General features: G+C 42.8%; 1 protein-coding gene across 1 annotated transcript in view; it reads right to left on the reverse strand.

Moving 5' to 3' along the window:
* The window catches only part of LOC130362620 (proton-coupled folate transporter-like), a 752,995-nt gene that overhangs the window by 225,304 nt on the left and 502,011 nt on the right, over nt 1-25,680 (reverse strand). The window contains exon 3 of the mRNA XM_056567415.1: nt 1,745-2,489. Within this exon, the coding sequence (XP_056423390.1) occupies nt 1,745-2,489 (745 nt within the window). The remainder of the gene's footprint in view (nt 1-1,744; nt 2,490-25,680) is intronic.

A 25,680-nucleotide genomic window follows, 5' to 3' on the forward strand; every position in this document is an offset into this window, starting at 1 on the left:
CTAAATATGTGCTGCCTAAAGGGAGCTTTATGTGCTGCCTAAAGGGAGGCTCTAACTATGTGCTGCCTAATATGGGGGAATATATGTGCTGCCTAAAGGGGGGCTCTATGTGCTGCCTAAAGGGGGGCTCTAACTATGTGCTGCCTAAAGGGGGGATCTAAATATGTGCTGCCTAATATGGGGGAATCTATGTGCTGCCTAAAGGGGGGGCTCTATGTGCTGCCTAAAGGGGGGCTCTAACTATGTGCTGCCTAACATGGGGGAATCTATGTGCTGCCTAAAGGGGGGATCTAACTATTTGCTGCCTAATATGGGGGAATCTATGTGCTGCCTAAAGGGGGGATCTAACTATGTGCTGCCTAATATGGGGGAATCTATGTGCTGCCTAAAAGGGGGATCTAACTATGTGATGCCTAAAGGGGGGCTCTATGTGCTGCCTAAAGGGGGCTAAAGCACATTTTCCAAATAATTTAGGAATAATAGGTGATTTATGCCCTTTATGGATTAAAACCAGACTCTGCATCAACTATGTAATTTTCCATAGGAGTTTTGCCGTGGATCCCACTCCAGCACGCCACAGTCCAGGTATTTGTCCCCTTGAAACAACTTTTAAATTCCTATTGTGGCCAGAAAGAGTCCCAGTGGGTTTTAAAATTTGCCTGCCCATTGAAGTCAATGGCGGTTCGCGACAGCACTAGTCTTGAGCCATTGAGAACCATTTAGCAGCATCACACACACACCAGCACTGGCCCACCAGACTCCTTCCCTGTTTCTGGCCAGTGGCATCAAAGTCGTGAACCCAGGTGAAGTGTGAGTGGCCTGGAGAGCACAAATGCTGAGGGTGGGGGCAACTCTAGAGAAGGTAGTATCACAATGCACTGCTTAGAACAGTATGTATCCTTCCAGATTAGGGGCTGTGATGTGTGGTTTGTGTTCCCTGACAGTTCTCTTAGGTCTTCTTCAGCTCTTCCCTGCCAACAATGAGCACTCCACTAAGTGTCTGCTAAACCTCAGGGAGCAGTGTGCATTATTAATCAGCCAAGCAGCTGCTTCAGTCCAATAGCACCCAACATATTGTGCAGCAGAAGATAACAGTGCTCTTTGCTGACTCCTTGATAAATGGAATCCATTATATATTGGGGCCATCGTATGTTGGGGGACCACTGTGCTAAAACGTACATTAAGAATCTCACTGTTTTATGGCTTGTAACATAATGTCATATAAATATTTTTACATTTGACCTATATATTAGGCTGGGTCCACACTACGTTTTGTCCCATACGGGAGCGCATACGGCAGGAGGGAGCTAAAACCTCGCGCTCCCGTATGTGACCGTATGCGCTCCCGTATGCCATTCACTTCAATGAGCCGACCGGAGTGAAACGTTCGGTCCGGTCGGCTCATTTTTGCGCCGTATGCGCTTTTACAACCGGACCTAAAACCGTGGTTGACCACGGTTTTAGGTCCGGTTGTAAAAGCGCATACGGCGCAAAAATGAGCCGATCGGACCGAACGTTTCACTCCGGTCGGCTCATTGAAGTGAATGACATACGGGAGCGCATACGGTCACATACGGGAGCACGAGGTTTTAGCTCCCTCCTGCCGTATGCGCTCCCGTATGGGACAAAACGTAGTGTGGACCCAGCCTTATAGTGCCTGCAATGTGACTCTACTTGTCTTGGATTTTAAACATATAATACTAATAATAATATTATATTTAGTAGACAAAACAAAGATACTTACCAACATTGCAGAGATTGATCAGAAAAATACACAATAAAATCAGGTAAATTTTTAGTCGATTTTGACCTTCACGCTTCTTTATTATAGTATTGAAAGAGTCTTTGATGTAGGCAACAACTGATTTCTTTACTGGTTTAGTTCTTTCTTCACTTTCATCTCCACCATGGTATTCTTCATAAAGTCTGTCAAACCTATTTAAAGACTTTGATTCTTCAAGCCAAATCAATACATATACTGCTCCAAGTAAATTACAGCCACAGTAGACCCCAAATAAAATGGTAAATGTGCTATGCTCAAGTAGAATTCCACTAAGCAGAAAGCCAAATGTCCCTCCGAGAAATATCATAGATTCTGCAATGCCTATTCGAAAAGTGCGATTCAGACTTTCAGTTATGTCAGCTAAGTAGCTGAATACACTTAAAAACATAGAAACATGTCCCCCGGAAATTCCGATCAATGCAGCGGCAGCAAAAGTCCAGTATACTGTCATGCTTTCAATATAGTTTATGGCAATGTAGAGTCCTCCACTTGCAACAGAGAAGACACAAGGCAGAATCATTCCTACCCTGCGGCTCCCCATATCTGACCATGCTCCAAGAATGAGAGCTGGTAAAAGTGACATCAGGCTCATGATGGCAATGTGGATTAACATTATGTATGATCCTCTGCTTTGAACCGCTTTGAATTCCCCTTGATTTTCTTGAATACTTCTACATACAGAGGCATTGTAAGATTCCTGGCAAACCTAAAAAAAAAAAAAAGATAACTAAAAAGGAGAAAATCTTTATAGGTGATTAACATATTAGAAACTTATATTAAGGACACAACAACATTTATGTACATAAAACAATACTAAAAGACTGTATAGGGATTATGTGAGCATTAGGTATATAAGTGTTTTACTTAAAGGTACACTGGTCGAAAACAATTTTATTCAAATCAACTGGTGCCCGAAACTTAAACAGATTTGTAAATTACTTCTATTAAAAATCTTAACCCTTACTGTACTTATACTAGAGAGGAAGTTGAGTTGCTCTTTTCTGTCTGACCACATGGCTCTCTTCTGACACCTCTGTCCATGTTAGGAACTGTCCGGAGCTGGAGAAGTATGCTATGGGGATTTGCTTCTACCCTGGACAGTTCCTGACATGGAAAGAGGTGTCAGCAGAGAGCACTGTGGTCAAACAGAAAAGAACAACTCAACTTCCTCTGTAGTATACAGCAGCTGATAAGTACTGGAAGGGTTACGTTTTTTAATAGAAGTAATGTACAAATCTGTTAAACTTACTGGAGCCAGTTAATATGATTTTTTTCCCACCAAAGTACCCATTTAAGACCCAGATGTTAGATAATGTTATAGATTAGAGAAGTGTAGTTCTCCTTCAAAAGGAAAAGACCATGCTCTCTAGTGCATGTGCCTAATGGAGGTAGGTTCCCTGTAAACCAATGCTTGCCCTTGTTGAGCTTTATAAGATGAACATGCTCTTTAACAGGCTCAGTATTTACTTACAGAGAAGATATCTCTAGTAGGCATCACCAGAGAGCAAACTCCTTTTCTTGTCAAAGTGAGCTACTTTGCATACTTTTTCCCAGGAAACATTAAATGACCTATAAGACTCCTTGTGCCAACCCGGCAGTCACCCCGAGGAGGACACCTTACCCGTTCAGATTAGGGAAGAGGCATATTAAATTATTAAATGTGGATTAACATAAAATTATGAAATTGTACAGATCTGCAAATACATATTTTTGTATACAATTTTGCACTACACAATCAAATTTGAAATATTTTTTCTTTTTCTTTTCTTTAGCTTTTATTTAAGGTTTTCTCACATAACAATAACATACATGTCTAAAAATCAAAAATTCTAAAATAAGTTCAAAATTAAACCCCAAACCCACCTCCAACTCATGAGAAACACCAGAGGAGAGGGAGAAAAAAAAACACACAATACCCATTTCCAGTTACTCCATATTCTATTGTCTTTTACCTTTGCTTTCCTTTAATTTCAAGCTTTCTGAGCTATCCAAAAGTCATACTCCTAATCCTATCCATCAAATTGTGCCAGTGAGCAAAAGTAGGAACTTCTTTAGAGAACTTTAACAGACCCTTAACTCCTTAAAGGGTACTCCGGTGCTTACACATCTTATCCCCTATCCAAAGGATAGGGGATAAGATGCCTGATCGCGGGAGTCCCGCAGCTGGGGACGCCCGTGATCATGCACGCGGCAGCCCGTTTGTAATCAGTCCCCAGAGCGTGTTCGCTCCGGGACTGATTACGGTCGACCACAGGGCCGGCGGCGTGTGAAGTAATGCCCCCGTGTGACGTCACGCTCCGCCCCTCAATGCAAGCCTGCAGGAGGGGGCATGCATTGAGGGGCGGAGCGTGATGTCACATGGGGGTGGGGACGGGACGTCACACACCGCCAGCCCTGCAGTCGACCGTAATCAGTCCCGGAGAGAACACGCTCCGGGGACTGATTACAAACGGGGTGCCGCGTGCATGATCACGGGCATCCCCAGCTGCGGGACTCCCGCGATCAGGCATCTCATCCCCTATCCTTTGGATAGGGGATAAGATGTGTAAGCACCGGAGTACCTCTTTAACAACGCAGGACGTAAATGTACGTCTTGGTGAGGTGGTAATTAATTCACCTGGATGTACATTTACATCCTGTACATAACTCGGAGCGATGCTTGGGTCATGCGTTACAGACATCCGTGATCGCGCGGATGTCCGCCATTAACCCCTCAGATGCCATGATCAATACAGATCACGGCATCTGCAGCATTGCGGTCACTAAAATGGATCATCGGATCGCCCGCAGCCCTGCCATGGCGATCCAATCATCCAGAACAGCAGACGGAGGTCCCCTCACCTGCCTCCACTGCCTTCAACGGGTCTTCTGCTCTGGTCTGCGATCGAGCAGACCAGAACAGAAGATGACCGATAACACTGATCAGTGCTATGCCCTATGCATAGCACTGAACAGTATTAGCAATCGAATGATTGCTATAAATAGTACCCTATGGGGACTATTAAAGTGTAAAAATAAAAGTAAAAAAAAGTTTAAAACAAGTAAAAAAAATGTGAAAACCCCCTCCCCCAATAGAAATGTAAATTGTCCTATTTTCCCTATTTCACCCCCAAAAAGTGTAAAACATTTTTTTATATATACATATTTGGTATTGCCGCCTGCGTAAATATCCAAACTATTAAAATATAATGTTAATGATACCGTACGGTGAACGGAGTGAACGTAAAAAAAAATGAAAAGTCCCAAATTTCTGCTTTTTTATAACATTTTATTTAAGCAATTATGGTATCAAAAATGAGCCTTCATACCGCCGCTTATATGGAAAAAAAATGAAAAAGCTAAAGTAACTTAGGCGCAAATAAAAATTTAAATCAGAATTCTTACATTACCCCTTCCAACTGCCCTTTAGCATAACTTGCATAAATGAAAATTCATAGTTCTAAAAAAACATATATAGGAACAAATACACAATGAGACCTGATAAAAATGTGGCATCCGGACTCCTTGGGTGTTCGAATGTGTTGGCAGATAAGAACCATTCTGCCCATCTAGTCTGTACAATGTTCTGCATACTATTGAACAGTCCCAGGCCCTATCTTATATGATGGATGTGTTTATATACATGTTTATGTATCCTTGTAATAGTTGTGTTGTAGTTTATTGGAGCTGTGTTCATACTCATATCATACTTCATATCATGATTTGCGCAATCGCTGTAAAGATTGAGCAAATCATGGTAAAAATTCATTATTTTTACATCAATTTCCCTAATTTGTGATAAACTGGTACCATGATACAGTAATGCAGTGTGTGAACACAGCCATGGGCTTGGGTTGTCCATAAGAAGAACCTTGAGGAATTTTTATTCTACAGTGATTACTGGACAGACTAAGGCTATGTTTAACGCCTGTGCTCCGGCCGGATACGGATGCGCCCGCATGTGAATCCCAGCCCGTCACTCACCTCCCTCATTTTCTGCCCCGGCGTGCGTGCCCCCACCTCCTAGGGCGCGCACGTGCCAGAGCTCTGTCTCTTAAAGGGCAAGTGCTCAATTAATCAAGTGTCTACACTTGTTCCCCTGTCCCCTGTCCCCTGTCCTTAAATATAAGCTCCTCCCTTGGTTCCCTGCCAGATCTTTGGTTACCTTGTGCCATAATGAAAGTCTGTGTCCCTGTTGCTATGTACCTATTCCTTGCTACCTTACCTCCCCTGCCCCTGTGTTACCTGCTCTGACCTTCTGCCATCTTGCCACGTCCTGCCAGTCTCCTTCTGTGCCACGCCACCTCCCAGCTACCTGTGTGGACAAGTCGTGCCAGGGGTAGTGGCCTGGGTGTCGCCTGCTGCAGCAAGACCGTCCCGCTTTGCGGCGGGCTCTGGTGAAAACCAGTGGCACCTTAGACTCCACTTCCTGGCACGGCTCACGTCATCCACACAGGCCCAGAGGATCCACCACCTTCCGTGACCCATTTATTTATAATAGACATTGGGCATATGCATCTGAAAAGCTTCAGGCGAATACACCAAATGTATCCATATGGCACATCTACCTGATGAATGCCATAAGTGTCCTTGGTGTACTACTTTGTTGTTTATGTAAAAGAGTGAAGTCAATTGTGCTTATGATTACAGTGACATTTTGTTAAAAAAGGTTGTCACTAGTTATACAGTGCATATTGTTTTAAACATTTTGAATGTTTGAATTAATTAAGAACACTCATTCTGACACATACCTTAAACAAAGGGCTCAGTCTTATTGCTGTCAAATACATGTCATTACTCTGTATAACTACATAGAAGAATATTAATAATAATAATTCATACTAGTTTCCATATGTCCTTACAGTGCAATTTTAATAATTCAGTTTTTGATAATACATGTTTAATGCTTTAATACTATTTAGTGACATTGTACACAATTTGCTTCATTCATTTATTAACTGTCAGTGGTAATTGTCTCTCTCTAAACAGAATAGTTTCTTGTAGTGACATTAATAATCGAGGTTCATCCTAAAACAAAGAATCGCAAATAATATGCAGAGGTTATTAGGCTGGATTCTCAGGGTATTTTGCTCAGCATTTGGTCAGTATTATTAGCCAAAAACAGGAATGGGTCCAATTCACAAGCCCAGTCCTTGGTTTTGGCTAAAATTAACCAAGGTACTAAACGAAGACTAAAAACCTGTATATGAACCCAGCTTAAGGCTCTTAGATATAAAAAAAAATTAATAAAAATAAAATAAAAGTCTGTTTTTTGTTTTGATTTTATAGTGTGTGAGCGTAGCCTAAGGGGTATTTCGGCATATTTTTGTTTTTTTTTATTTTTATAATGTTGGGGCTGGGGATGAGCGAATTGAATCTGACAAATCTGAATTCTTTACGAATTTCAGGAAAAATTCAATTCGCAATGAATGCGAAAATCGCCGCTATTCGATCATGCAAATTGCTTCATTAAACTTCATTTAGTGCGGTCCAGGCTCAAGGGCATCTAAAATGGTGGATCCACATGCGAGGACATGGGGTAAGGAAACCTGGGAAGGCGGTAACAAGGGTCGGCAGGATGACCCTGAATCACATGCAGCCTAGCAGCCAGCCACCCCTGTGATGTCACAGCCCTATATAATCTGCAGCCATCTTGCAACCACTCACATCGGAGTTCTATTGCAGCGAGAGAGAGACAGAGAGCAGCGTGTTGCACAGAAAAGCTTTTTCACAGCAGCGATTCACCTCAAGCCCAAATCCAGCCTAGAAGCACTGATAGGGAAGGGAGTGAGATTGAGAGAGAAAGTGCAATTGAGGGTGTAATACAGCAGAGATTCACCTCAAGCCCAAATCCAGCCTAAAAGCACTGACAGGGAAGCGAGTGAGATTGAGAGCGAAAGTGCACTTGTGGGTGAATTACAGTAGTGATTAACCTTAAGCCCAAATCCAGCCTAGAAGCACTGACAGGGAAGGGAGTGAAACTAATAGAGAAAGCGCATTTTTGGGTGTACTGCACAGCGACTGTGTGCTGCAGCACTGGTGTGTACAACAACTGAAAAGCTAATAGTAGCCAGCCAGTTAGGGTGAGCAGAGCACTAAAAGTGTAATGTCCTCCATTAAGTGTAACCTGTGCGTACATCTAAGTGGTGTACCATTTTGTTCCTGTTAAAGTCTCAAGGGCCTAGTTACTGTGAAAGGCCAGACAAAAGTACACACCTGCTGGTGTTGTAGACAAATACTGTTTTAATTGTACAGCAGCGCATTGTACTCCCCTCATAAGTTCTAATCCCATACGTACATCTACGTGGTGAACCATTTGGTTCCTGTTAAAGTCTTAAGGGCCTAATTACTGTGAAAGGCGAGCCAAAAGTACACACCTGCTGCTGTTCTAGACAAATACTGTTTAAAGCGTAGTTGAGCGTATTCTTCTCCCCTCATATACGCACTAAGTATGTCAGGCAAAGAAGTTCCAGGACGTGCACAGAGGAGTGAACTTCAATTGTGAGGCCCTGTGGTCTCCTCTTGCTGCTGCCACCTCCAAGCTTGGTCATTCCACCACGATATGGTCTCCTTTTGCTCCTACCCCCTCCAGGCTGTGTTATTGTGCCACCATCACATAAAAAATTTAAATAATAAATAATTTTAATTAATTTTAGTAAATTAATTTTTATTTTTATTAATTAATAATTTTAATAAAAATGCATGTATGCAGGGCACGGCGGTGTCATGCTGTTCTTCACATGGTTTGCCTTGGCAAATGGAGTCACAGAGGGGTGGAACTGCTAAAAGTAATTCATCAAGAAATCGAATCATGGCTTACCCCTCGAAAACTGTAAATGGGAACCATGGTGACTGACAACGGAAGGGCATCTTGTCTGCGCTGCTTCAAGGAAGCCTGAGCCATGTGCCTTGCATGGCACATGTGTTCATTCTGGTTGTCAAGCAATTCCTGAAGTGATACCCCCATCTGCAAGACATCCTAATGATGGGAAGAAGACTTTGCATGCACTTCAGCCACTCGTACACGGCAAAACACACCCTCCTTGAGCTGCAGCGTTAGAACGCCACCCCCAACATAGTCTGATTTGCGACGTTTCCAAATTTTTTGGGAATTCCACCCTCCATATGTTGGACCGATACGAACAGAGAAAAGCCATCATTGATTTCATGATGATCCAAGCAGATAGGGTGACTCCCCTGTGTAACTTCAATGTTAACCAGTGGAAGCTCATATGTGACACCTGCCGTTTGCTCAGGCTCTTTGAGGAAGCCACATTATTAGTCAGTCACCAGGATTATGGGATGAATTATGTAATTCCACTGCTTCATCTACTACATGTGTTGGAAACGATGGCTGGTCAGGGCGGCTACATCTCACAGCCACATGAGCCCTGTGGGGGCTGAACTGGAGAAGTAGGTGGAGGGGATCAGTGGAGCACAGGCAAGGTTTTGTGAAATGGGTGTTTTTTTTGTCATCTAACAGGAGAGGAGGAGCAGGAGCAGGCTGTAGAGCTACAAGGTGATGAGGAAGACGTGACAGAGGGCCCAGACACCGTGGCAGTGTGGTCTCTAATGCTGCTGGCACATTAAATTAAACTTAATCTTAATCTATTTTATTCCCTTAAGGACCCAGCCCATTTTCACCTTGAGAACCCAGCCATTTTGTACACATCTGACCACTGTCACTTTAAGCATTAATAACTCTGGGATGCTTTTACTTTTCATTCTGATGCCGAGAATGTTTTTTCGTGGCATATTCTACTTTATGTTAGTGGTAAAATTATGTCGATATTTGCTTCATTTCTTGGTGAAAAATTCAAAAATTTGCTGAGAAAAGTTGAAAAGTTTGCTTTTTTTTTTTAAATTTGAAGCTCTATACTTATAAGGAAAATGGATATTCCAAATACATTATGTATTGATTCACATATACAATATGTCTACTTTATATTTGCATCATAAAGTTGACATGTTTTTACTTTTGGAAGACATCAGAGGGCTTCAAAATTCAGCACCAATTTTCCAATTTTTCAAAAAAATTTCAAAATCGAAATTTTTCAGGGACCAGTTCAGTTTTGAAGTGGATTTGAAGGGCCTTCATATTAGAAATACCCCATAAATGACCCCATTATAAAAACTGCACCCCTCAAACTATTCAAAATGACATTCAAAAAGTTTGTTAACCCTTTAGGTGTTTCACAGGAATAGCAGCAAAGTGAAGGAGAAAATTCAAAATCTTCATTTTTACACTCGCATGTTCTTGTAGATCCAGTTTTTGAATTTTTACAAGGGGTAAAATCTGAGATATCATCCTAAAATTTGTAATCAAATTTCTCTCGAGTAAGGAAATACCTCATATGTGTATGTCAAGTGCTCTGTGGGTGCACTAGAGGGCTCAGAAGGGAAGGAGCGACAGTGGGATTTTGGAGAGTGAGTTTTTCTGAAATGGTTTTTGGGGGCCATGTCACATTTTAGAAGCCCCTATGTTGCCAAAACAGCAAAGAAAAAAATTACATGGCATACTATTTTGGAAACTACACCCATCAAGGAACGTAACAAGTGGTACAATGAGCCTTAATACCCCACAGGTGTTTGACAAATTTCCGCTAAATTTGGACATGAAAATTAAAAATTTGATTTTTCATTTTCACAAGGGGTGATAGGAGAAAAAGCCTCCCAAAATTTGTATACCCATTTCTTCTGAGTATGGAAATACCCCATATGTGGATGTAAGGTGCTCTGTGGGCGAACTACAATGCTCAGAAGAGAAGGAGCGCTATTGAACTTTTGGAGAATGAATTTGATTGGAACAGAAGTCGGGGGCCATGTATGTTTACAAACCCCCCCATGGTGCCAGAACAGTGGACTCCCCCCACATGTGACCCCATTTTGGAAACTGCACCTCTCACAGAGCATTTACACCACACTGGTGTTTGACAGATCTTTGGAACAGTGGGCTGTGCAAATGAAAAAATTTTTTTTTCATTTTCGCGGACCACTGATCAAAAAATCTGTCAGACACCTGTGGGATGTAAAGGCTCCCTGTACCCCTTATTAAATTATGTGAGGGGTGTAGTTTCCAAAATGGGTTCATATGTGGGGAGGGGGCACTGTTCTGGCACTATGGGGGCTTTGTAAACACACATGGCCTTCAATTTCGGACACATTCTCTCTTCTGAGCATTTTAGTGCACCCGCAGAGCACTTTACATCCACATATGGGGTATGCTATTACTCAGAAGGAATGGGGTTACAAATTTTGGGGGGCTTTTTTCCTATTCTGCCTTGTGAAAATTAAAAATTTACGGTATCACCAGCATTTTAGTGAAAACATTTTTTTTTTCATTTTCACATCCAACTTTAATGAAAATTCCTCAAACACCTGTGGAGTGTTAAAGCTCACTATACCCCTTGTTACATTCCGTGAGGGGTGTAGTTTCCAAAATGGGGTCACATGTGGGTATTTTTGGTTTTGCGTTTATGTCAGGACCACTGTAAAATCAGCCACCCCTGTGCAAATCACCAATTTAAACCTCAAATGTACATAGTGCGCTCTTAATCCTGAGCCTTGTTGTGTGCCCGCTGAGCATTTTATGCCAACATATGAGGTATTTTCATACAAATTTTGGGGTCTTTTTTTCATTTTACCGCTTGTGAAAATTAAAAGTATGGGGCAACACCAGCATGTTAGTGTAAAAAAAAATTTTTTTTTTTCACTGACATGCTGGTGTAGACAACAACTTTACCTTTTCATAAGGGGTAAAAGGAGAAAAAGCCCCCCAAAATTTGTAACGCAATTTCTCCTGAGTACGAAAATACCGCATGTGTGGCCCTAAACTATTCCCTTGAAATACGACAGGGCTCTAAAGCGAGAGAGCGCCATGTGCATTTGAGGCCTATTTTGGGGATTTGCATTCGCCACCGAAATACCCTACAGCAGTGTTTCCCAAACAGGGTGTCTCCAGCTGTTGCAAAACTCCCAGCATGCCTTGACAGTCAGTGGCTGACCTAGAATACTGGGAGTTGTTGTTTTTTAACAGATGGAGGCTCCATTTTGGAAACTGTGACGTACAAGACGTTTTTTTTTTATTGGGTGGGAGAGGACTGTGTAGGGGTATATGTATATGCAGTGTTTTACCTTTTATTTTGTGTACGTGTAGTGTAGTGTAGTGTTTTTAGGGTACATTCACATGTTCGGGTTTGCAGTGAGTTTTTCGCTGGGAGTTTGAGCTGTGGCGGAAAATGTGCCGCATCTCAAACTTGCAGCAGAAAACTCTTTAAAAACCCGCCTGTGTCAGTATACCATGTACATTCACATGGGGGGGGCAAACCTCCAGCTGTTGCAAAACTACAACTCTCAGCAGGCACTGACAGACCATACATGCTGGGAGTTGTAGTTATACAACAACTGGAGGTACATTGGTTGCACAACACTGAGAGTTTGTTACTTACAGTGTTTTGCAACCAGTGTGCCTCCAGCTATTGCAAAACTAGAACTCCCAGCATGTACAGTCTCTCAGTGGATGCTGGGAGTTGTATTTTTGACACAGCTGGAGGCATACTGGTTGCGAAACACTGAGTTAGGACACAAACTCTGTTTTGCAACCAATGTGTCTCCAGCTGTTGCAAAACTGCGCCACATGCATTGACAGTCGAAGGGCATGCTGAGAGTTGTCGTTTTGCAACAGCTGGAGGCACACTGCTACAACTCCCAGCATGCCCTTTGGTAGTGTGTGCATGCTGGAAGTTGTAGTTATGCAACAGCTAGATGCACACTTTTTCATAGAAAAAATGTGCCTCCAGCTGTTGCATGACTACAACCTCCAGCATGCACAGACTACCAAAGGGCATGCTGGGAGTTGCAGTTGGAACTCAGCTGTTGCAAAACTACAACTCCCAGCATGCCCTTTGGCTCTGCATGCTGAGAGTTGTTGCTAAGCAAAAGCAGGAGGTGAACAGACCTCCCCTCCTGCTGTATCCTGCCGCCTGCACCGCCAGGACCATCGCCGCTGCTGCCACCTGGAACGCCACCACAGCTCCTTAGGGGACCCCCGCCGGACCAGGGAAATGTAGGAGGCCCCCGCCAGCCCCGATCGCCACCCTGATCGACGCCCAGCAGGACAGTGATTGATCGGTCGTTCCGACTGATCAATTACATGGTCGTGAGGTGGCCCCTGTGCCACCTCACTCCTGCTGGATAAGGGTGAATGGGGCTGTCTCAGACAGACCCATTCACCCTTTTTTTCCCCGTCACCAGGTCACCAAAGATCCAATTGACCCGGAATTTCCGCAAATCGCCGGTCTGATCGCCGACATGGGGGGGGTCTCAGGACCCCCTGGGCATTTGCACGGGATGTCTGCTGAATGATTTCAGTAGGCATCCCGGTCCGGTCCCCACTCGGCACGTAGCGGGGACCGGAATTCACACGGGCGTACAGGTACGCTCTGGGTCCTTAACTACCAGGAAGCCAGGGCATACCCATACGCCCGGGGTCCTTAAGGGGTTAAGGTTAGTGGGGTTGAACCATCTGTCAATTCCCCTTTAAGTCCAAAAATTATAAAAGTAGCATAGGAATTTTCAATCTTTCAATTAGAAAAAATCAGTATTGATGTTGTGGTTGAAATCTAGTAAATACTATCCTCATAATCTTAGGCCAGGTTCACATAGTGTAAAAAATGCTTGTGTATTAGTGGACAGAAGTAGGCATATTTTTAGGAGTCATGCCACGGTCAGACATGCTGGCCACACATGCACTCCTTCTCTGCTGCACGACGCGGTGTGCGATCGCGCCCAGCTCACTGCCTGTTGCCTCTGAAATTTAAAGGGCCAGTACACCACTAATTGGTCCTTGTTGTTTCCTGCCCCTTTATGTGTCTGTACTTTCTTTCACCCCTGCCGGATCTTTGTGCCTTACTGCCTCCTGTGTGTTCTGCTATTCAGTGTACCAGTTCCTTCAGCTCCGTTCCCTGACCTTGCTCCTGTGCCGCCTGCCCTCTGACCTCTTGCTACATGACCTGACCTTGCTACAGTGCCGTCAGTCCTGACCTCCTGCAAGTCCATCATTACTACTCCGTCTCATTCCTTCTGTGCCACACATCTCCTCTACAGCCTTTGTGGATGAGTCGTGCCAGGGTTAGCAACCTGGGAGCCGCCTGCCACAGCAAGTCCATCCCGGTTTGTGGCAGACTCTGGTGAAAACCATCATCCACAACAGGTAGAGTGGATCCACACCACCTGCTGTTACATGTCCTATGAAACAGCTGTCACACCATCTTTGCTTGGTCCAGCATCTACGTCTCCTGCCCCAGCATGTTGCTACCTGCTTTGTAAGCTTTTATGGTGACTGCACAATAAAAGAAGATTCTTTGCACAGAAGCTACATTGAGTGCTATCCACGCTTCTTTTTACCTGTTCATATTAATCAACGTCTTGTGCCTTATGAGATTTAGCACCTCTGGACTGGCCCTGATTCCACTACATTCCTAGCTAGTTATCCTGATTGCTACACTTGTGGGATATCAATGAGGTGGTCACGTGCAGTGCCATACATACTGTATCTCTTTTTTTTTTCACGTTTCATTCGTGTATTTTAGGCATGAGACCTACATAGGGCACATTCATTTTTCAAAATAAACGGCCACAATTTTTTATCAATTTTACAGATGCATTTTTAAAAATAAAATCCGCATAAAAATACATTGTGTGAACATAGCCTAGGCTATAACAATTCACACTGATTTCTCATTTGTTTCACTGCTTGAACAGAAGAAATACTGTACATGCAAAAAAAAAAAAAAACATGTCTAATGCATATTTTCTCCTTGTAATATTCATTTCAATGTATAACAAGTTGATTGGGAAAACATCACAGAATGTGACAAGTTGGTTCAAATCACTTGTCTGTTTGCTAGGTTGTTTTTTTTTTTTTTTTTTTTTTAGATCAATCTGCCACATACATAATTCAAACCCATTCAATTTCTTGTTCCATTGAGTCAAATATAAAAAATAGATGGATGCAGAATTTTCTCTCCATCACATATGGCATCAACAATTTTTCTTGTCAAGAAATTTAATTTAATTGGCATTTTATCTGATAATTCATTCCTGTACATTTGATAAATAAAACCAGGAAAACAGACCTGAAATAATTCCCAAGTGTGACCAGATCATGAATTAAAAGAAATATGAAAATTCTGCTATTGTCAGGAACTGTTCAGAGCAAGAGGGATTTGCCATGGGGATTTGCAACTAAAGGTGCCTGTATGCCATCCCTGGTGGTCCAGTGGGGTTGATCAACCCACCCCCAGCACAATTGCGGGGGGGGGTGATCCACGGTGGAGATAGCCGGAGGGCTTACCTCTCCTCCATGCTGGCTCCGGTGCTCAGAATGATGCAGGGCAAGGCTTTATCAATCAAGAACGGGGAGCACACAGATAAATGTGGTTTTATAGAACCACATTCATCTGTATGAGGAATCAAATGATTCCTCCTAAATGTCCCCTAAGGGGATTAACCCCTTAAGGACCGAGCATTTTTCTGTTTTTACACTTTTGTTTTTTCCTCCTTACCTTTTAAAAATCATAACCTTTTCAATTTTGCACCTAAAAATCCATATGAGGGCTTATTTTTTGCGCCACCAATTCTACTTTGGAATGACATCAGTCATTTTACACAAACATTTATGGCGAAACGGAAAAAAAAATCATTGTGCGACAAAATTGAAGAAAAAACACCATTTTGTAAATTTTGGGGGCTTCTGTTTCTAGGCAGTCCATTTTTCGGTAAAAATGACACTTTATCTTTATTCTGTAGGTCCATACGATTAAAATGACCCCCTACTTATATAGGTTTGATTTCGTCGTACTTCTGGAAAAAATCATAACTACATGCAGGAAAATGTATACATTTAAATTTGTCCATGTCCATTTCCGCTAATTTTTTGCGCCGTGATCTAAAGTTTTAATCGGTACCATTTTTATTTTGATTGGACTTCTTGATCGCTTTTAATTTATTTTTTTATGGTATGAAAAGTGACCAAAAATACGCTATTTTGGACTTTGGAATTTTTTTGCGTGTACGCCATTGACCGTGCGGTTTAATTAATGATATATTTTTATAGTTCAGACATTTACGCACGCGGCGATACCGCCCTGCCAGGCTTTATCATTCAGAGCACTGGAGCCGCCGCAGCAGGAGAGGTAAGCCCTCAGGCTACCTCAGTAGTGGATTGCTCCCCCGTGATCGCACTGCGGGGGGGCGATACACCCCACTGGACCCCCAGGGACTGTATACAGGAACCTTTAGACACCGCTGTCAACTTTGACAGCGGCGATCTAAAGGGTTAATAGCCGGCCGCACGATCGCCGCATGTCGGCAATTAAAGGAATCAGCTGGGGGCTGGCCGGTATGACGTGGGCTCGAGTCGGGAGCCCGCATCATACCCCGGTAACGGCCATTGGACGAGTATAGACGTCCATGGTCGTTATCGGGTTAAAAGTGTAAAAAAAAAAGTGTAAAGAAAGTTTTAAAACACACTCATTGGGGGAGATTTATCAAAACCTGTGCAGAGGAAAAGTTGTCCAGTTGTCCATAGCAACCAATCAGATCGCTTCTTTCATTTTTCACAGGTCTTCATGAAAATTAAAGAAGCAAGCTGATTGGTTGCTATGGGCAACTGGGCAAGTTTTCCTCTGCACAGGTTTTGATAAATCTCCCAAATTAACTCCTTACTTATTAAAAGTTTAAATCACCCCCCCCCCCTTTCCCAAATTCCATATAAAAAATATGTGAACATAATAAAAATAAACACATGTGGTATCGCCGCGTGCGTAAATGTCCGAACAATAAAAATCTATCATAAATTAAACTGCACGGTCAATGGCGTACGCGCAAAAAAATTCCAAAGACCAAAATAGCGTATTTTTTGGTTACTTTTTGTACCACAAAAAAAGGAATAAAAAGCGATCAAAAAGTTAGATCAAAACAAAAATGGTACTGATTAAAACTTCAGATCATGGTGCAAAAACATGAGCCCTCATACCACCCCATACGCAGAAAATTTAAAAAGTTATGGGGGTCAGAAGATGACAATTTTAAATGTATAAATTTTCATGCATGTAGTCATGATTTTTTCCAAAAGTACGACAAAATCAAACCTATATGAGTAGGGCATCATTTTAATCATATGGACCTACAGAATAAAGATAAAGTGTAATTTTTACCGAAACAGAAGCCCCCATAAAGAACAAAATTGTGTTTTTTCTTCAATTTTGTCACACAATGATTTTTTTTCCCGATTCACATAGATTTTTGAGTAAAATGACTGATGTCATTACAAATTAGAATTGGTGGCGCAAAATATAAGCCATCATATGGATTTTTAGATGCAAAATTTAAAGGGTTATGATTTTCAAAATGAATGGAGGAAAAACAAAAGTGCAAAAACAGAAAACGCTTGGTCCTTAAGGGGTTAAAGTGTAATATAGATAACTTCATATGCCTATTGCTTGTTCAGGATCTCATTTGCCTTAAAAATACAAAATTCGACTTTTAAAATAAAATACACAACTCTATAAAGCATGCTGATAAAATAAATCCTTAAGCAAAATCGATAGCTTATCAAAATTACCTAAATACATTGGTTTTGAGCTGACAAATTCTCTTAACTAGTTTTGCTATACAATGCATTCTGAAACTTTTCCGCCTTTTTTCACATTTTGTGGTAAAATAAAAACAAAAATCAAGTTTTCCCCATCATTCTTCAGTCAATACCCAATAAAGATAAAGTGAAAAATGTTTAAAAAAAAACTTTGCTAATTTGTTGAAAAGAAAAAAACTAAAATATTATATTAACATAAGCATATAGACCCTTTACATAGTCCTTAGTTGAAGCACCTTTGGCAACTATTACAGCCTCCAGTCTTGGGTATGATGTCAAAATGTTTGTACACCTGGACTTGGGGATTTTCTGCTCTCCCTCTCTGTAGTTTCTCACAAGCTTTGCCAGGTTTGAGTGGGACAAGAGATGAGCGAACTTTAGAAAAATTTGATTTGGCCGATTCGCCAAATTTCCTGAAAAAAATTGTTTCGGACCAAATTTATTTGCAGCAAATTGATATTAAAAATGGCTATTTCTGACCTACAGATAGCCTCAATATGGGTGTAGAGCGTTTTGCCTTGTCCTAACATGCATAGGGAGTGTGCTGTGTTAGTGAAATAATACTCTTATTCAGTATGACATGCAGATTACAGGCATTGCTATTAGAATCACTGCTGCAGAGCATCAATGTGGCTGCAAGAAGACCATATGGTGTCAGAATTTAAGAGAATAAAGAGATTTTTTACATAATTTTAATTTAATTTAAATTCTGGTGAGCATCGAGCTGGCGGTCCTCCACCAGGTGAGATACCACCTGTTCCAGCCCCTGCCTCTCAGCACTCCCTAACTATGAACGTGCGAATGTTTCATTTAATCAGTTATGGTTCATTGTTATTGCTCCAAGCTGTTCCATTGGATTATTTTGATAATCCAACAGATAATATGACGTAGATGACCATAGGGCCTCAGTCTTGAAAAGATAAAATCGATTTTTTTTTATTTAAATTTAAGATTTATATTACATTAATGTACCTGTGTTTACTTTGAATTAATACTGTATGACCATAAAACCCAATCTAACAAGGAGTCACATGGTGGCACAATGATAGAGCCTAGAGGTGGCAGCAGCATGAGGAGACCATAATCTGGCAGAATGACACAGCCTGAAATTGGCGGCAGCATGAGGAAACCATATAGTGGTAGAACAACTCAGGGTGGAGGTGGCAACAGTCTGACAAGACCATAGGGTCTCACAATAGAGAGATTAAAGATATTTTTGAAATTTCAAATTGAAGATTTTAGATATATTAACATTTTTAAAGTTTAATTTAAGGTGCCAACAGCATAAGGAGATCCTTGGCACAATGACACAGCCTGGAGCTGACGGCAGCATGAGTAAGCAATAGGGTTTCACAATCCCTAAGATTAAAAGATGAATTTTAAAATTGAAATTGAAGATTTTGAAATTTAAATTTAAGATTACACTCCCAAGTTTTAATGTTCCGGGCCCCGGCGTGTGGTTACAAAGGACCGAATCAAACAAGGAGTCATATGTCACCTGGCAGCACAATGACAGAGCCTGGAGGTGGCATCAGTGTGAGGAGACCATATAGTGGCTGAATAATCGCCTGGAGTTTGTGGCAGCATGAGGAGACCATATAGTGGCTGAATGGCACAGCCTGGAGTTGGCGGCAGCATGAATAGAACATATAGTGGCTGATTGACATTGCCTGGAGTTGGTGGCAGCATGAGGAGACCATATAGTGTCTGAATAGCACAGCATGGAGGTGGCTGAAGCATGAGGAGACCATATCGTGGCTGAATGGCACAACCTTGAGTTGGCTGAAGCATGAGGAGACCATATAGTGGCTGAATGGCACAGCCTGAAGGTGGCAGCAGCAGCATCATGAGTCCTGAAAGTGACCTGGTGATAAAGTGGTGTGGTGGGTGGCAATACCAGTACCCGGTGATGAAGGTGGGTGAAAAAAGGTCTGATGTGAAGAAATGTTTGTAACTGGGGAGCAGTGCCTTAAATCTGTTTGTCACTATCCATATTTGTGAAGTGTTGGTGTGGCACCATGGTCAATCTACTCTGAAGCATAAGGAATTGGTGGGTGGAAATCCTGGCTGATCCATGCCTGATTCATCTTCACAAAGGTCAGTCTCTCCACATTTTTCGTGGACAGATCAGTTCTCCTTGGGTTGACTTTGGCCCCCCGCCGCACTAAACACCCGCTCTGATTGCACTCTACCGGTCAGGCCGGACAGCTTTTCCAGGGCAAACTCTGCTAGTTGCGGCCACAAATCAAGTTTGGCGGATCTTCAAGGTGTGTTGGCATGGGCATGTCAAGGTATGCTACCACCTGCTGGTTCAGTTCCTGCTCCAGGTTTACCTGTTGCTGATGGGTTGCTTCACTATGCGGGTGAAGAAAGGTACTCTCCAGAGACTGTAGACTCAGGCTGCTGCTGATGGAGCTAGTACTGCTTCTGCTACCTCTCCCCTTCCCAGCAGCCATGGCAGTGGAAGGTGAGCGCAGGGGGCTCCCGAGTCAGACCTGCGAGAGGATGGACGATGGCGCTGATATGCATCGGCCAACTGACTACATAGGATGCCTCTGTAGTAGGTCAGTTTGTCCTCCCTCTCAATGGGTGTAAAAAAGCCCTTATTTTGTGGCGGACAAGATGTTCTTCCCATTGTCAGTGACCATGGTTCCCATTTGCAGTTTTTGTGGAGTAAGCCATGCTAGGATTTCATTACGACTGACTTTTAGCAGTTCCTCCCCTGTGTGACTCCGTTCGCCAAGGCAAACCATGTGAAGAACAGCGGGACATCGCCGTGCCCTGCACACATGGTATGCTGAATGGGCACTGAGACTTGTCTGGGCAGTGGAACATAAGGAGGATGTGGAGGATGAGGAGGCTGAGCCGCACACTGTTACAGGACCAATGTCTTGAGAGCATGGAGGAGGAAGCGGTGTGACCTGTCCAAGTTGGTGATGTGGCTGTGCAGGAACCATATTCGCCTAGTGAGCCATAAAGGACATGTATTGTCCCTGACCATAGTTACAGCTCCAGATGTTGGCGCTGTCGTGCACTTTGGTATACACTGACAGGCTCAAGGACTGACCCACCTTCTTTTCCACAAAATTGTGCAGGGCTGGTATTGCCTTCTTCGCAAAGAAATGACAGCTTGGGACTCTCTGCCTTGGCTTGGCACAAGCCATCAGTTCTCTAAAAGGTGCAGAGTCCACCACTTGAAAATGGAGGGACTGCAGCACCAGCAACTTAGACAGGAGCACATTCAGCTTATGCGCCGTTGGATGAGTGGGCACATACTGTGGTCTCTTGGACATGACTTCACGGATGGATTGTTGGGGCAATAACTAATTAAAAGTGGGAGGAGCAGGAGCATCTGGAGCTACAGAAGAAGAGAATGACCCACAGCTCCCTTCGGCTGAGGTGGTGGAGCCTTGGCTGGCTGAAAGAGGGAGCGGCGTGCCACTTGGTGGTGCAGCAGGCTGGACCACCACATCGGAGCCACGGTTCTCCCAGGCCGATTTATGGTGACAAAGCATATGTTGACGCATGGCCATGGTGCCAACATTGGGACCCTGGCCACGCTTCACCTTCTGCAGACAAATCTTGCATGTGGCTATGTGAACCTCCATCGGATGCTTGATGAAAAACTGCCACACCACCAAGTAGCTGATTTTCACGCCAACAGTCAGCACTAATTGACTGCTACTGCCGCTGTCTCTAGGAACCCCTGTTCCACTATCTCCCGGGAAGGTAGGCTGCCGTGAAGCAGGTGATTTCCCCCGGGTATGTTTGGCTCCAGAATTTCCACTTCTGCCACCATGCTGACTGCCAACCATGCTACCACCCTGCTGGCTCAGCTGCTGCCTCACGGGCAACCTGCAACACTCTTCTCCTGATGTTGATGAAGCCCCTTCGGCACTCGGCTCCCAAGTGCGATTGGCTTGATCATAATCGAGTTGTTCTCACGTCACTGATGTCCTCCTCAGGTTCCTCAACAGTGTCTGCTTCAGGACCCTGAACGCTGGCAACACCGCCTCCCACATCACTCTCCTCATCACTACTTGCCCGCCTAGCGGAGTAAGCGGAGGATTTCTTCTCCACTTCTTGGCTGGGCATTAGCTGCTGGCTGTCCTCTATTAGATCGTCCTCACTGAATAGTGGAGCTGAACCCACAGCATAAGATACTTCTTTAGGGGAGGGAATAGCATAGGACAGAGGCAATGGGAGGACAGGGACTGCTCCCGGGCCATGCCAACTGAGGGTTGTGTCTAAGGAACCCACTGACTGTTGACTGGGGGTGTCAGATGTCACTTGTGATGAAGTGGATGACTGTGTTAACCAATCGATGACGGCAGATGGTTGCTGGTCGAGACACGACCGCTAGTTGATAATGGGAGCTCTGGCCTCTCGCTTCCACTCGCCCCTTGTCTGCTGCGACCTTTGCCTGATGAATTTGGGCCTCTGCCACTCCTCTGTGCACATCCTGGCACTTCTCTGCCTGACATACTTAGTGCGTATATGAGGGGAGTACAATACGCTTCACTACACTTAAAACAGTATTTGTCTAGAACACCAGCCAGTGAGTACTTTTGCCTGGACTTTCACAGTATCTAAACCCTTGACAAATTAACAGGTACAAAATTGTACACTACTTAGATGTAGGCATGTGGTATGCACTTATGAGGGCAGAAAAATGTGCTACAGTACACTTAAAAAAGTATCTGAATACAACACCAGCCGGTGAGTACTTCTGCCTGGACTTTCACATTATCTAGGCCTTTGACAGATTAACAGGTGAAAAACAGTACACTACTTAGATGTATGTGGTATGCACTTATGAGGGCAGAAAAATGTACTACAGTACACTTAAAAAAATGTATAGGAGTAAAAACACTAGCCGGTGATTACTTTTGCCTGGACTTTCACAGTATCTAGGCCCTTGACAGATTAACAGGTACAAAATAGTACACTACTTAGATGTACTTATGTGGTATGCACTTATGAAGGCAGAAAAATGCACTACAGTACACTTAAGAAAACGTATTGGAGTAAAACACCAGCTGGTGATAACTTTTGGCTGTCCTTTCACAGTATCTAGGCCCTTGACAGATTAACAGGTACAAAATAGTACACTACTTAGATGTAGGTATGTAGTATGCACTTATGAGGGCAGAAAAATGTGCTACAGTACGCTTAAAAAAACGTATTTTTGCACAACACCAGCAGAATACAACAGTGTTGTAGCACACAAAAGCTGTATACTTAACCCAAAATTGCACTCTCTCAAAGACTATTAAGAATGGACTGCTGGGTATTATACTGTCTATAGACTAGTATAACCAGCAGATGATTTGTTGTTTTACAAAGACACAGAATTGCGCTGAAAAATTATTCCTGCCTCCTCTGTTAAGGTTTATGAAGTTGAGGGAGCTTGTCGAAATGTATGAGGCCACATACAGCTCTTTGCCCCTCTCTGTAATACAGTTCTGTAGAAAGTGACTGGGAGGTTAATGGCTGTAGTAAAAATACTTTTCAGTGGAAAAAAGCACTGCTCTCTGTCCACCAGAACGCTGATGTGACTAGGATTTGAAATGCTGCTGGAAAAAGCTTTTCTGTTTAACACACACACACACACACACAGGCTGTCCGTCCTATCTCTCTGCAGTGAAATGAATGAAGTGACTGGCCGCAATATGGCTGCCGATTATATAGGGCTGTGACATCACAGGGGTGACTTGCTGCTAATAGGCTGCATTCTGCATGTGATTCAGGGTCATCCCGCCTTCCCACCTTGCCATCCCGTCTTCCCAGAGTTCCTTGCCCCATGTCCTCACATGTGGATCCACCATTTTAGATGCCCTGGAGCCTGGACCACACTAAATGGAGTTTAACAAAGCGATTCACGTGATAGAATCGTGGTGATATTCTCATTTTTTGTGAATCGAACTTTTCATGAAATTTGTAACGAATTTGGATTCATCAGCTTTGATTCGCTCATCTCTAATGGAGACCATTGGTAGAAGCCACTTTCAGAGTTTCTCCAAAGTTTTTTGATTAGGCTCAAGTCACCGCTCTAGATGGGCCACTTAAGGACATTTACATAGTTGTCCCCAAGCCACGTCTTTGTTGTCTTGACTGTAGGCTTAGTCATTATCTTGAATAAAGGTGAACCTTTGGTCCAATCTGAGGTCCAGAGCAGGTTTTTATTAAGAATATCTCTATGCTTTTCTCCATTCAGCTTTTTCTAAACCTTGGCCAGTCTCCCTGTCCCAGCCACTGAAAAACACCACCACAGCAACATGCTTTTACCAACATGCATCCTTGTAGGAATGGTATTGGGCAAGTGAGGAAAAGTGCCTGGTTGTGACATGTTGCCAAGACATGTCAAAAGTTATGATTGAGAGGCTTCTTCCTGACATAACACCAAATTGTTGTTGTCTTGTAGTGACAATTGACCTTCTGGAAATGTCTTTCATCTGCGTGCAGGATCTTTGGAGCTCAGCCCGAGTTACCATTGCATTTAACCGAATGTGGTCACCTCGCTTACCAACACCCTTCTCCCCATTTACTTAAGGCATATGTGACGGTCAGCTCTAGGGACAGTTCTGGTTATTCCAAACTTTTACCATTAAAGAATTATGGAGGCCATTGTGCTCTTGAGAACTTTCAATGCAGCAGAAATGTTTGTACCCTTAACCAGATCTGTGTGTCCACACAATCCAGTCTCTGAAATGTACTTGCATTTCTTTCCACCACTTGGTTTGGTTCTTGCTGTGATATGCACTGTCAGCTATGAGACCTTACAAAGACAACGGTGCAGTCACAGGAAGATGTGTAGAAAGTGGCACTCACTGTAGTTGAAAAAACATCAGTAAATATTTATTGGAACTTTATTAAAAAATAGCTTTAGTAGATGAGCAGGACGGGAGAGAGACAGAGGGAAGCGACAGCTGCTTTGCATGCCCTAGCACTTTGTCAGGCTAGCATTAGCCAAACTATGGCACTTATTCCTGCTGATGAATCCTGGACTTACTCACAATGCACAATACACTCGCCTGCCAACACTGTCTTCTTAAAACCTGTCAGCGGAACTGACCACCAATTAATTATTACTTGCATTTTATGTAAGGTAATCATTACTACTTCAACTTTATGCTGATAGATGCAATCAGTCACTCAGGTGTAGTCTAACCTGTGGCACGGTACTAAGGAGCACCCAAAGTAGAAGCTTGAAGAGAAAGAGAAATCCACTGCAGGATGTATGCAGTAAGTGAGTTCTCTTGTACCACCCTTAGTATAACTAAGGGTGGTACACACCCGGTACATATAACTCTATGATGCACCATGTATAGTTGAATAGTATGTATAGTTAGTTGATTTTAATGGAATAAAAGGACTACTGCCACTTTCCTGCACTGGATTTCTATTTCTCTTCAAGTTTATACTTTATGTTACACAACACATGAAACATGTAGAAATGTTTTTTTTCAAAATGGCCTTCCCTTCCATTCTTCTTTGTGTCTTAACCACTCCCATATTTTTATTTAACATCCCTAATTGTATCTAAGGTTTCAACCTCTCCCCGTGATCCTTCTAGTGCCCCTTAAAGGGACAGTATTGCCAACTTTGGGAAACACTTGTTTGTAGTGTACTACTTGTGCATGACTTTTGATTGTTTGGACAGAGTACCTGGTAAACCCTTTTGCCTGCTTATGTTGTATATATGCTCTCCTGGTTTCCTGACTCTGGCTAATTTACCAGTCTGCTAGCCACCCAGGTTGTTCTGGTTTGTTAGAAGCCTTTGGACACAAGCCATAACATTCTGCAGGTGCAAACTGCTTCCCTGGCTTTGAAGTCGTTCTGGCCTAACTATAGGTTTTTAATGAAGTCATTCTATCTAGACTCACAGTGTGTCATTACAGGAGTAATATCTGACTGCATGATGACAATATAAAGGTTTGGTTTGTAGCCTGTTATCAGGGAAACATATATCCATCTGCAAATGAGCAAGCAAAATAGGAAATGTAAGTCTGCAGCTTATTATTACAGAACACATTCTAAGATAAAGGTCTTATTTATATATTATTATCTTGTTCAGGTTTTATAAGGAGATTGTGATTGACTTAAATGAGTTACAAGTATAAACTTTCATATTTTATTGTTAAGTCATGTGGATTGATAAGATTCAGCGTTATAATGTTTGAGTATTAAATTTGTTTCATCTTGCTGGAGATTATTAATTCCATAGCTTCAGTAAGTAAAGCCACAAGAAAAGTTTAATATC

This window comes from Hyla sarda, chromosome 3 (assembly GCF_029499605.1).
Source record: "Hyla sarda isolate aHylSar1 chromosome 3, aHylSar1.hap1, whole genome shotgun sequence".
NCBI lineage: Eukaryota > Metazoa > Chordata > Amphibia > Anura > Hylidae > Hyla > Hyla sarda.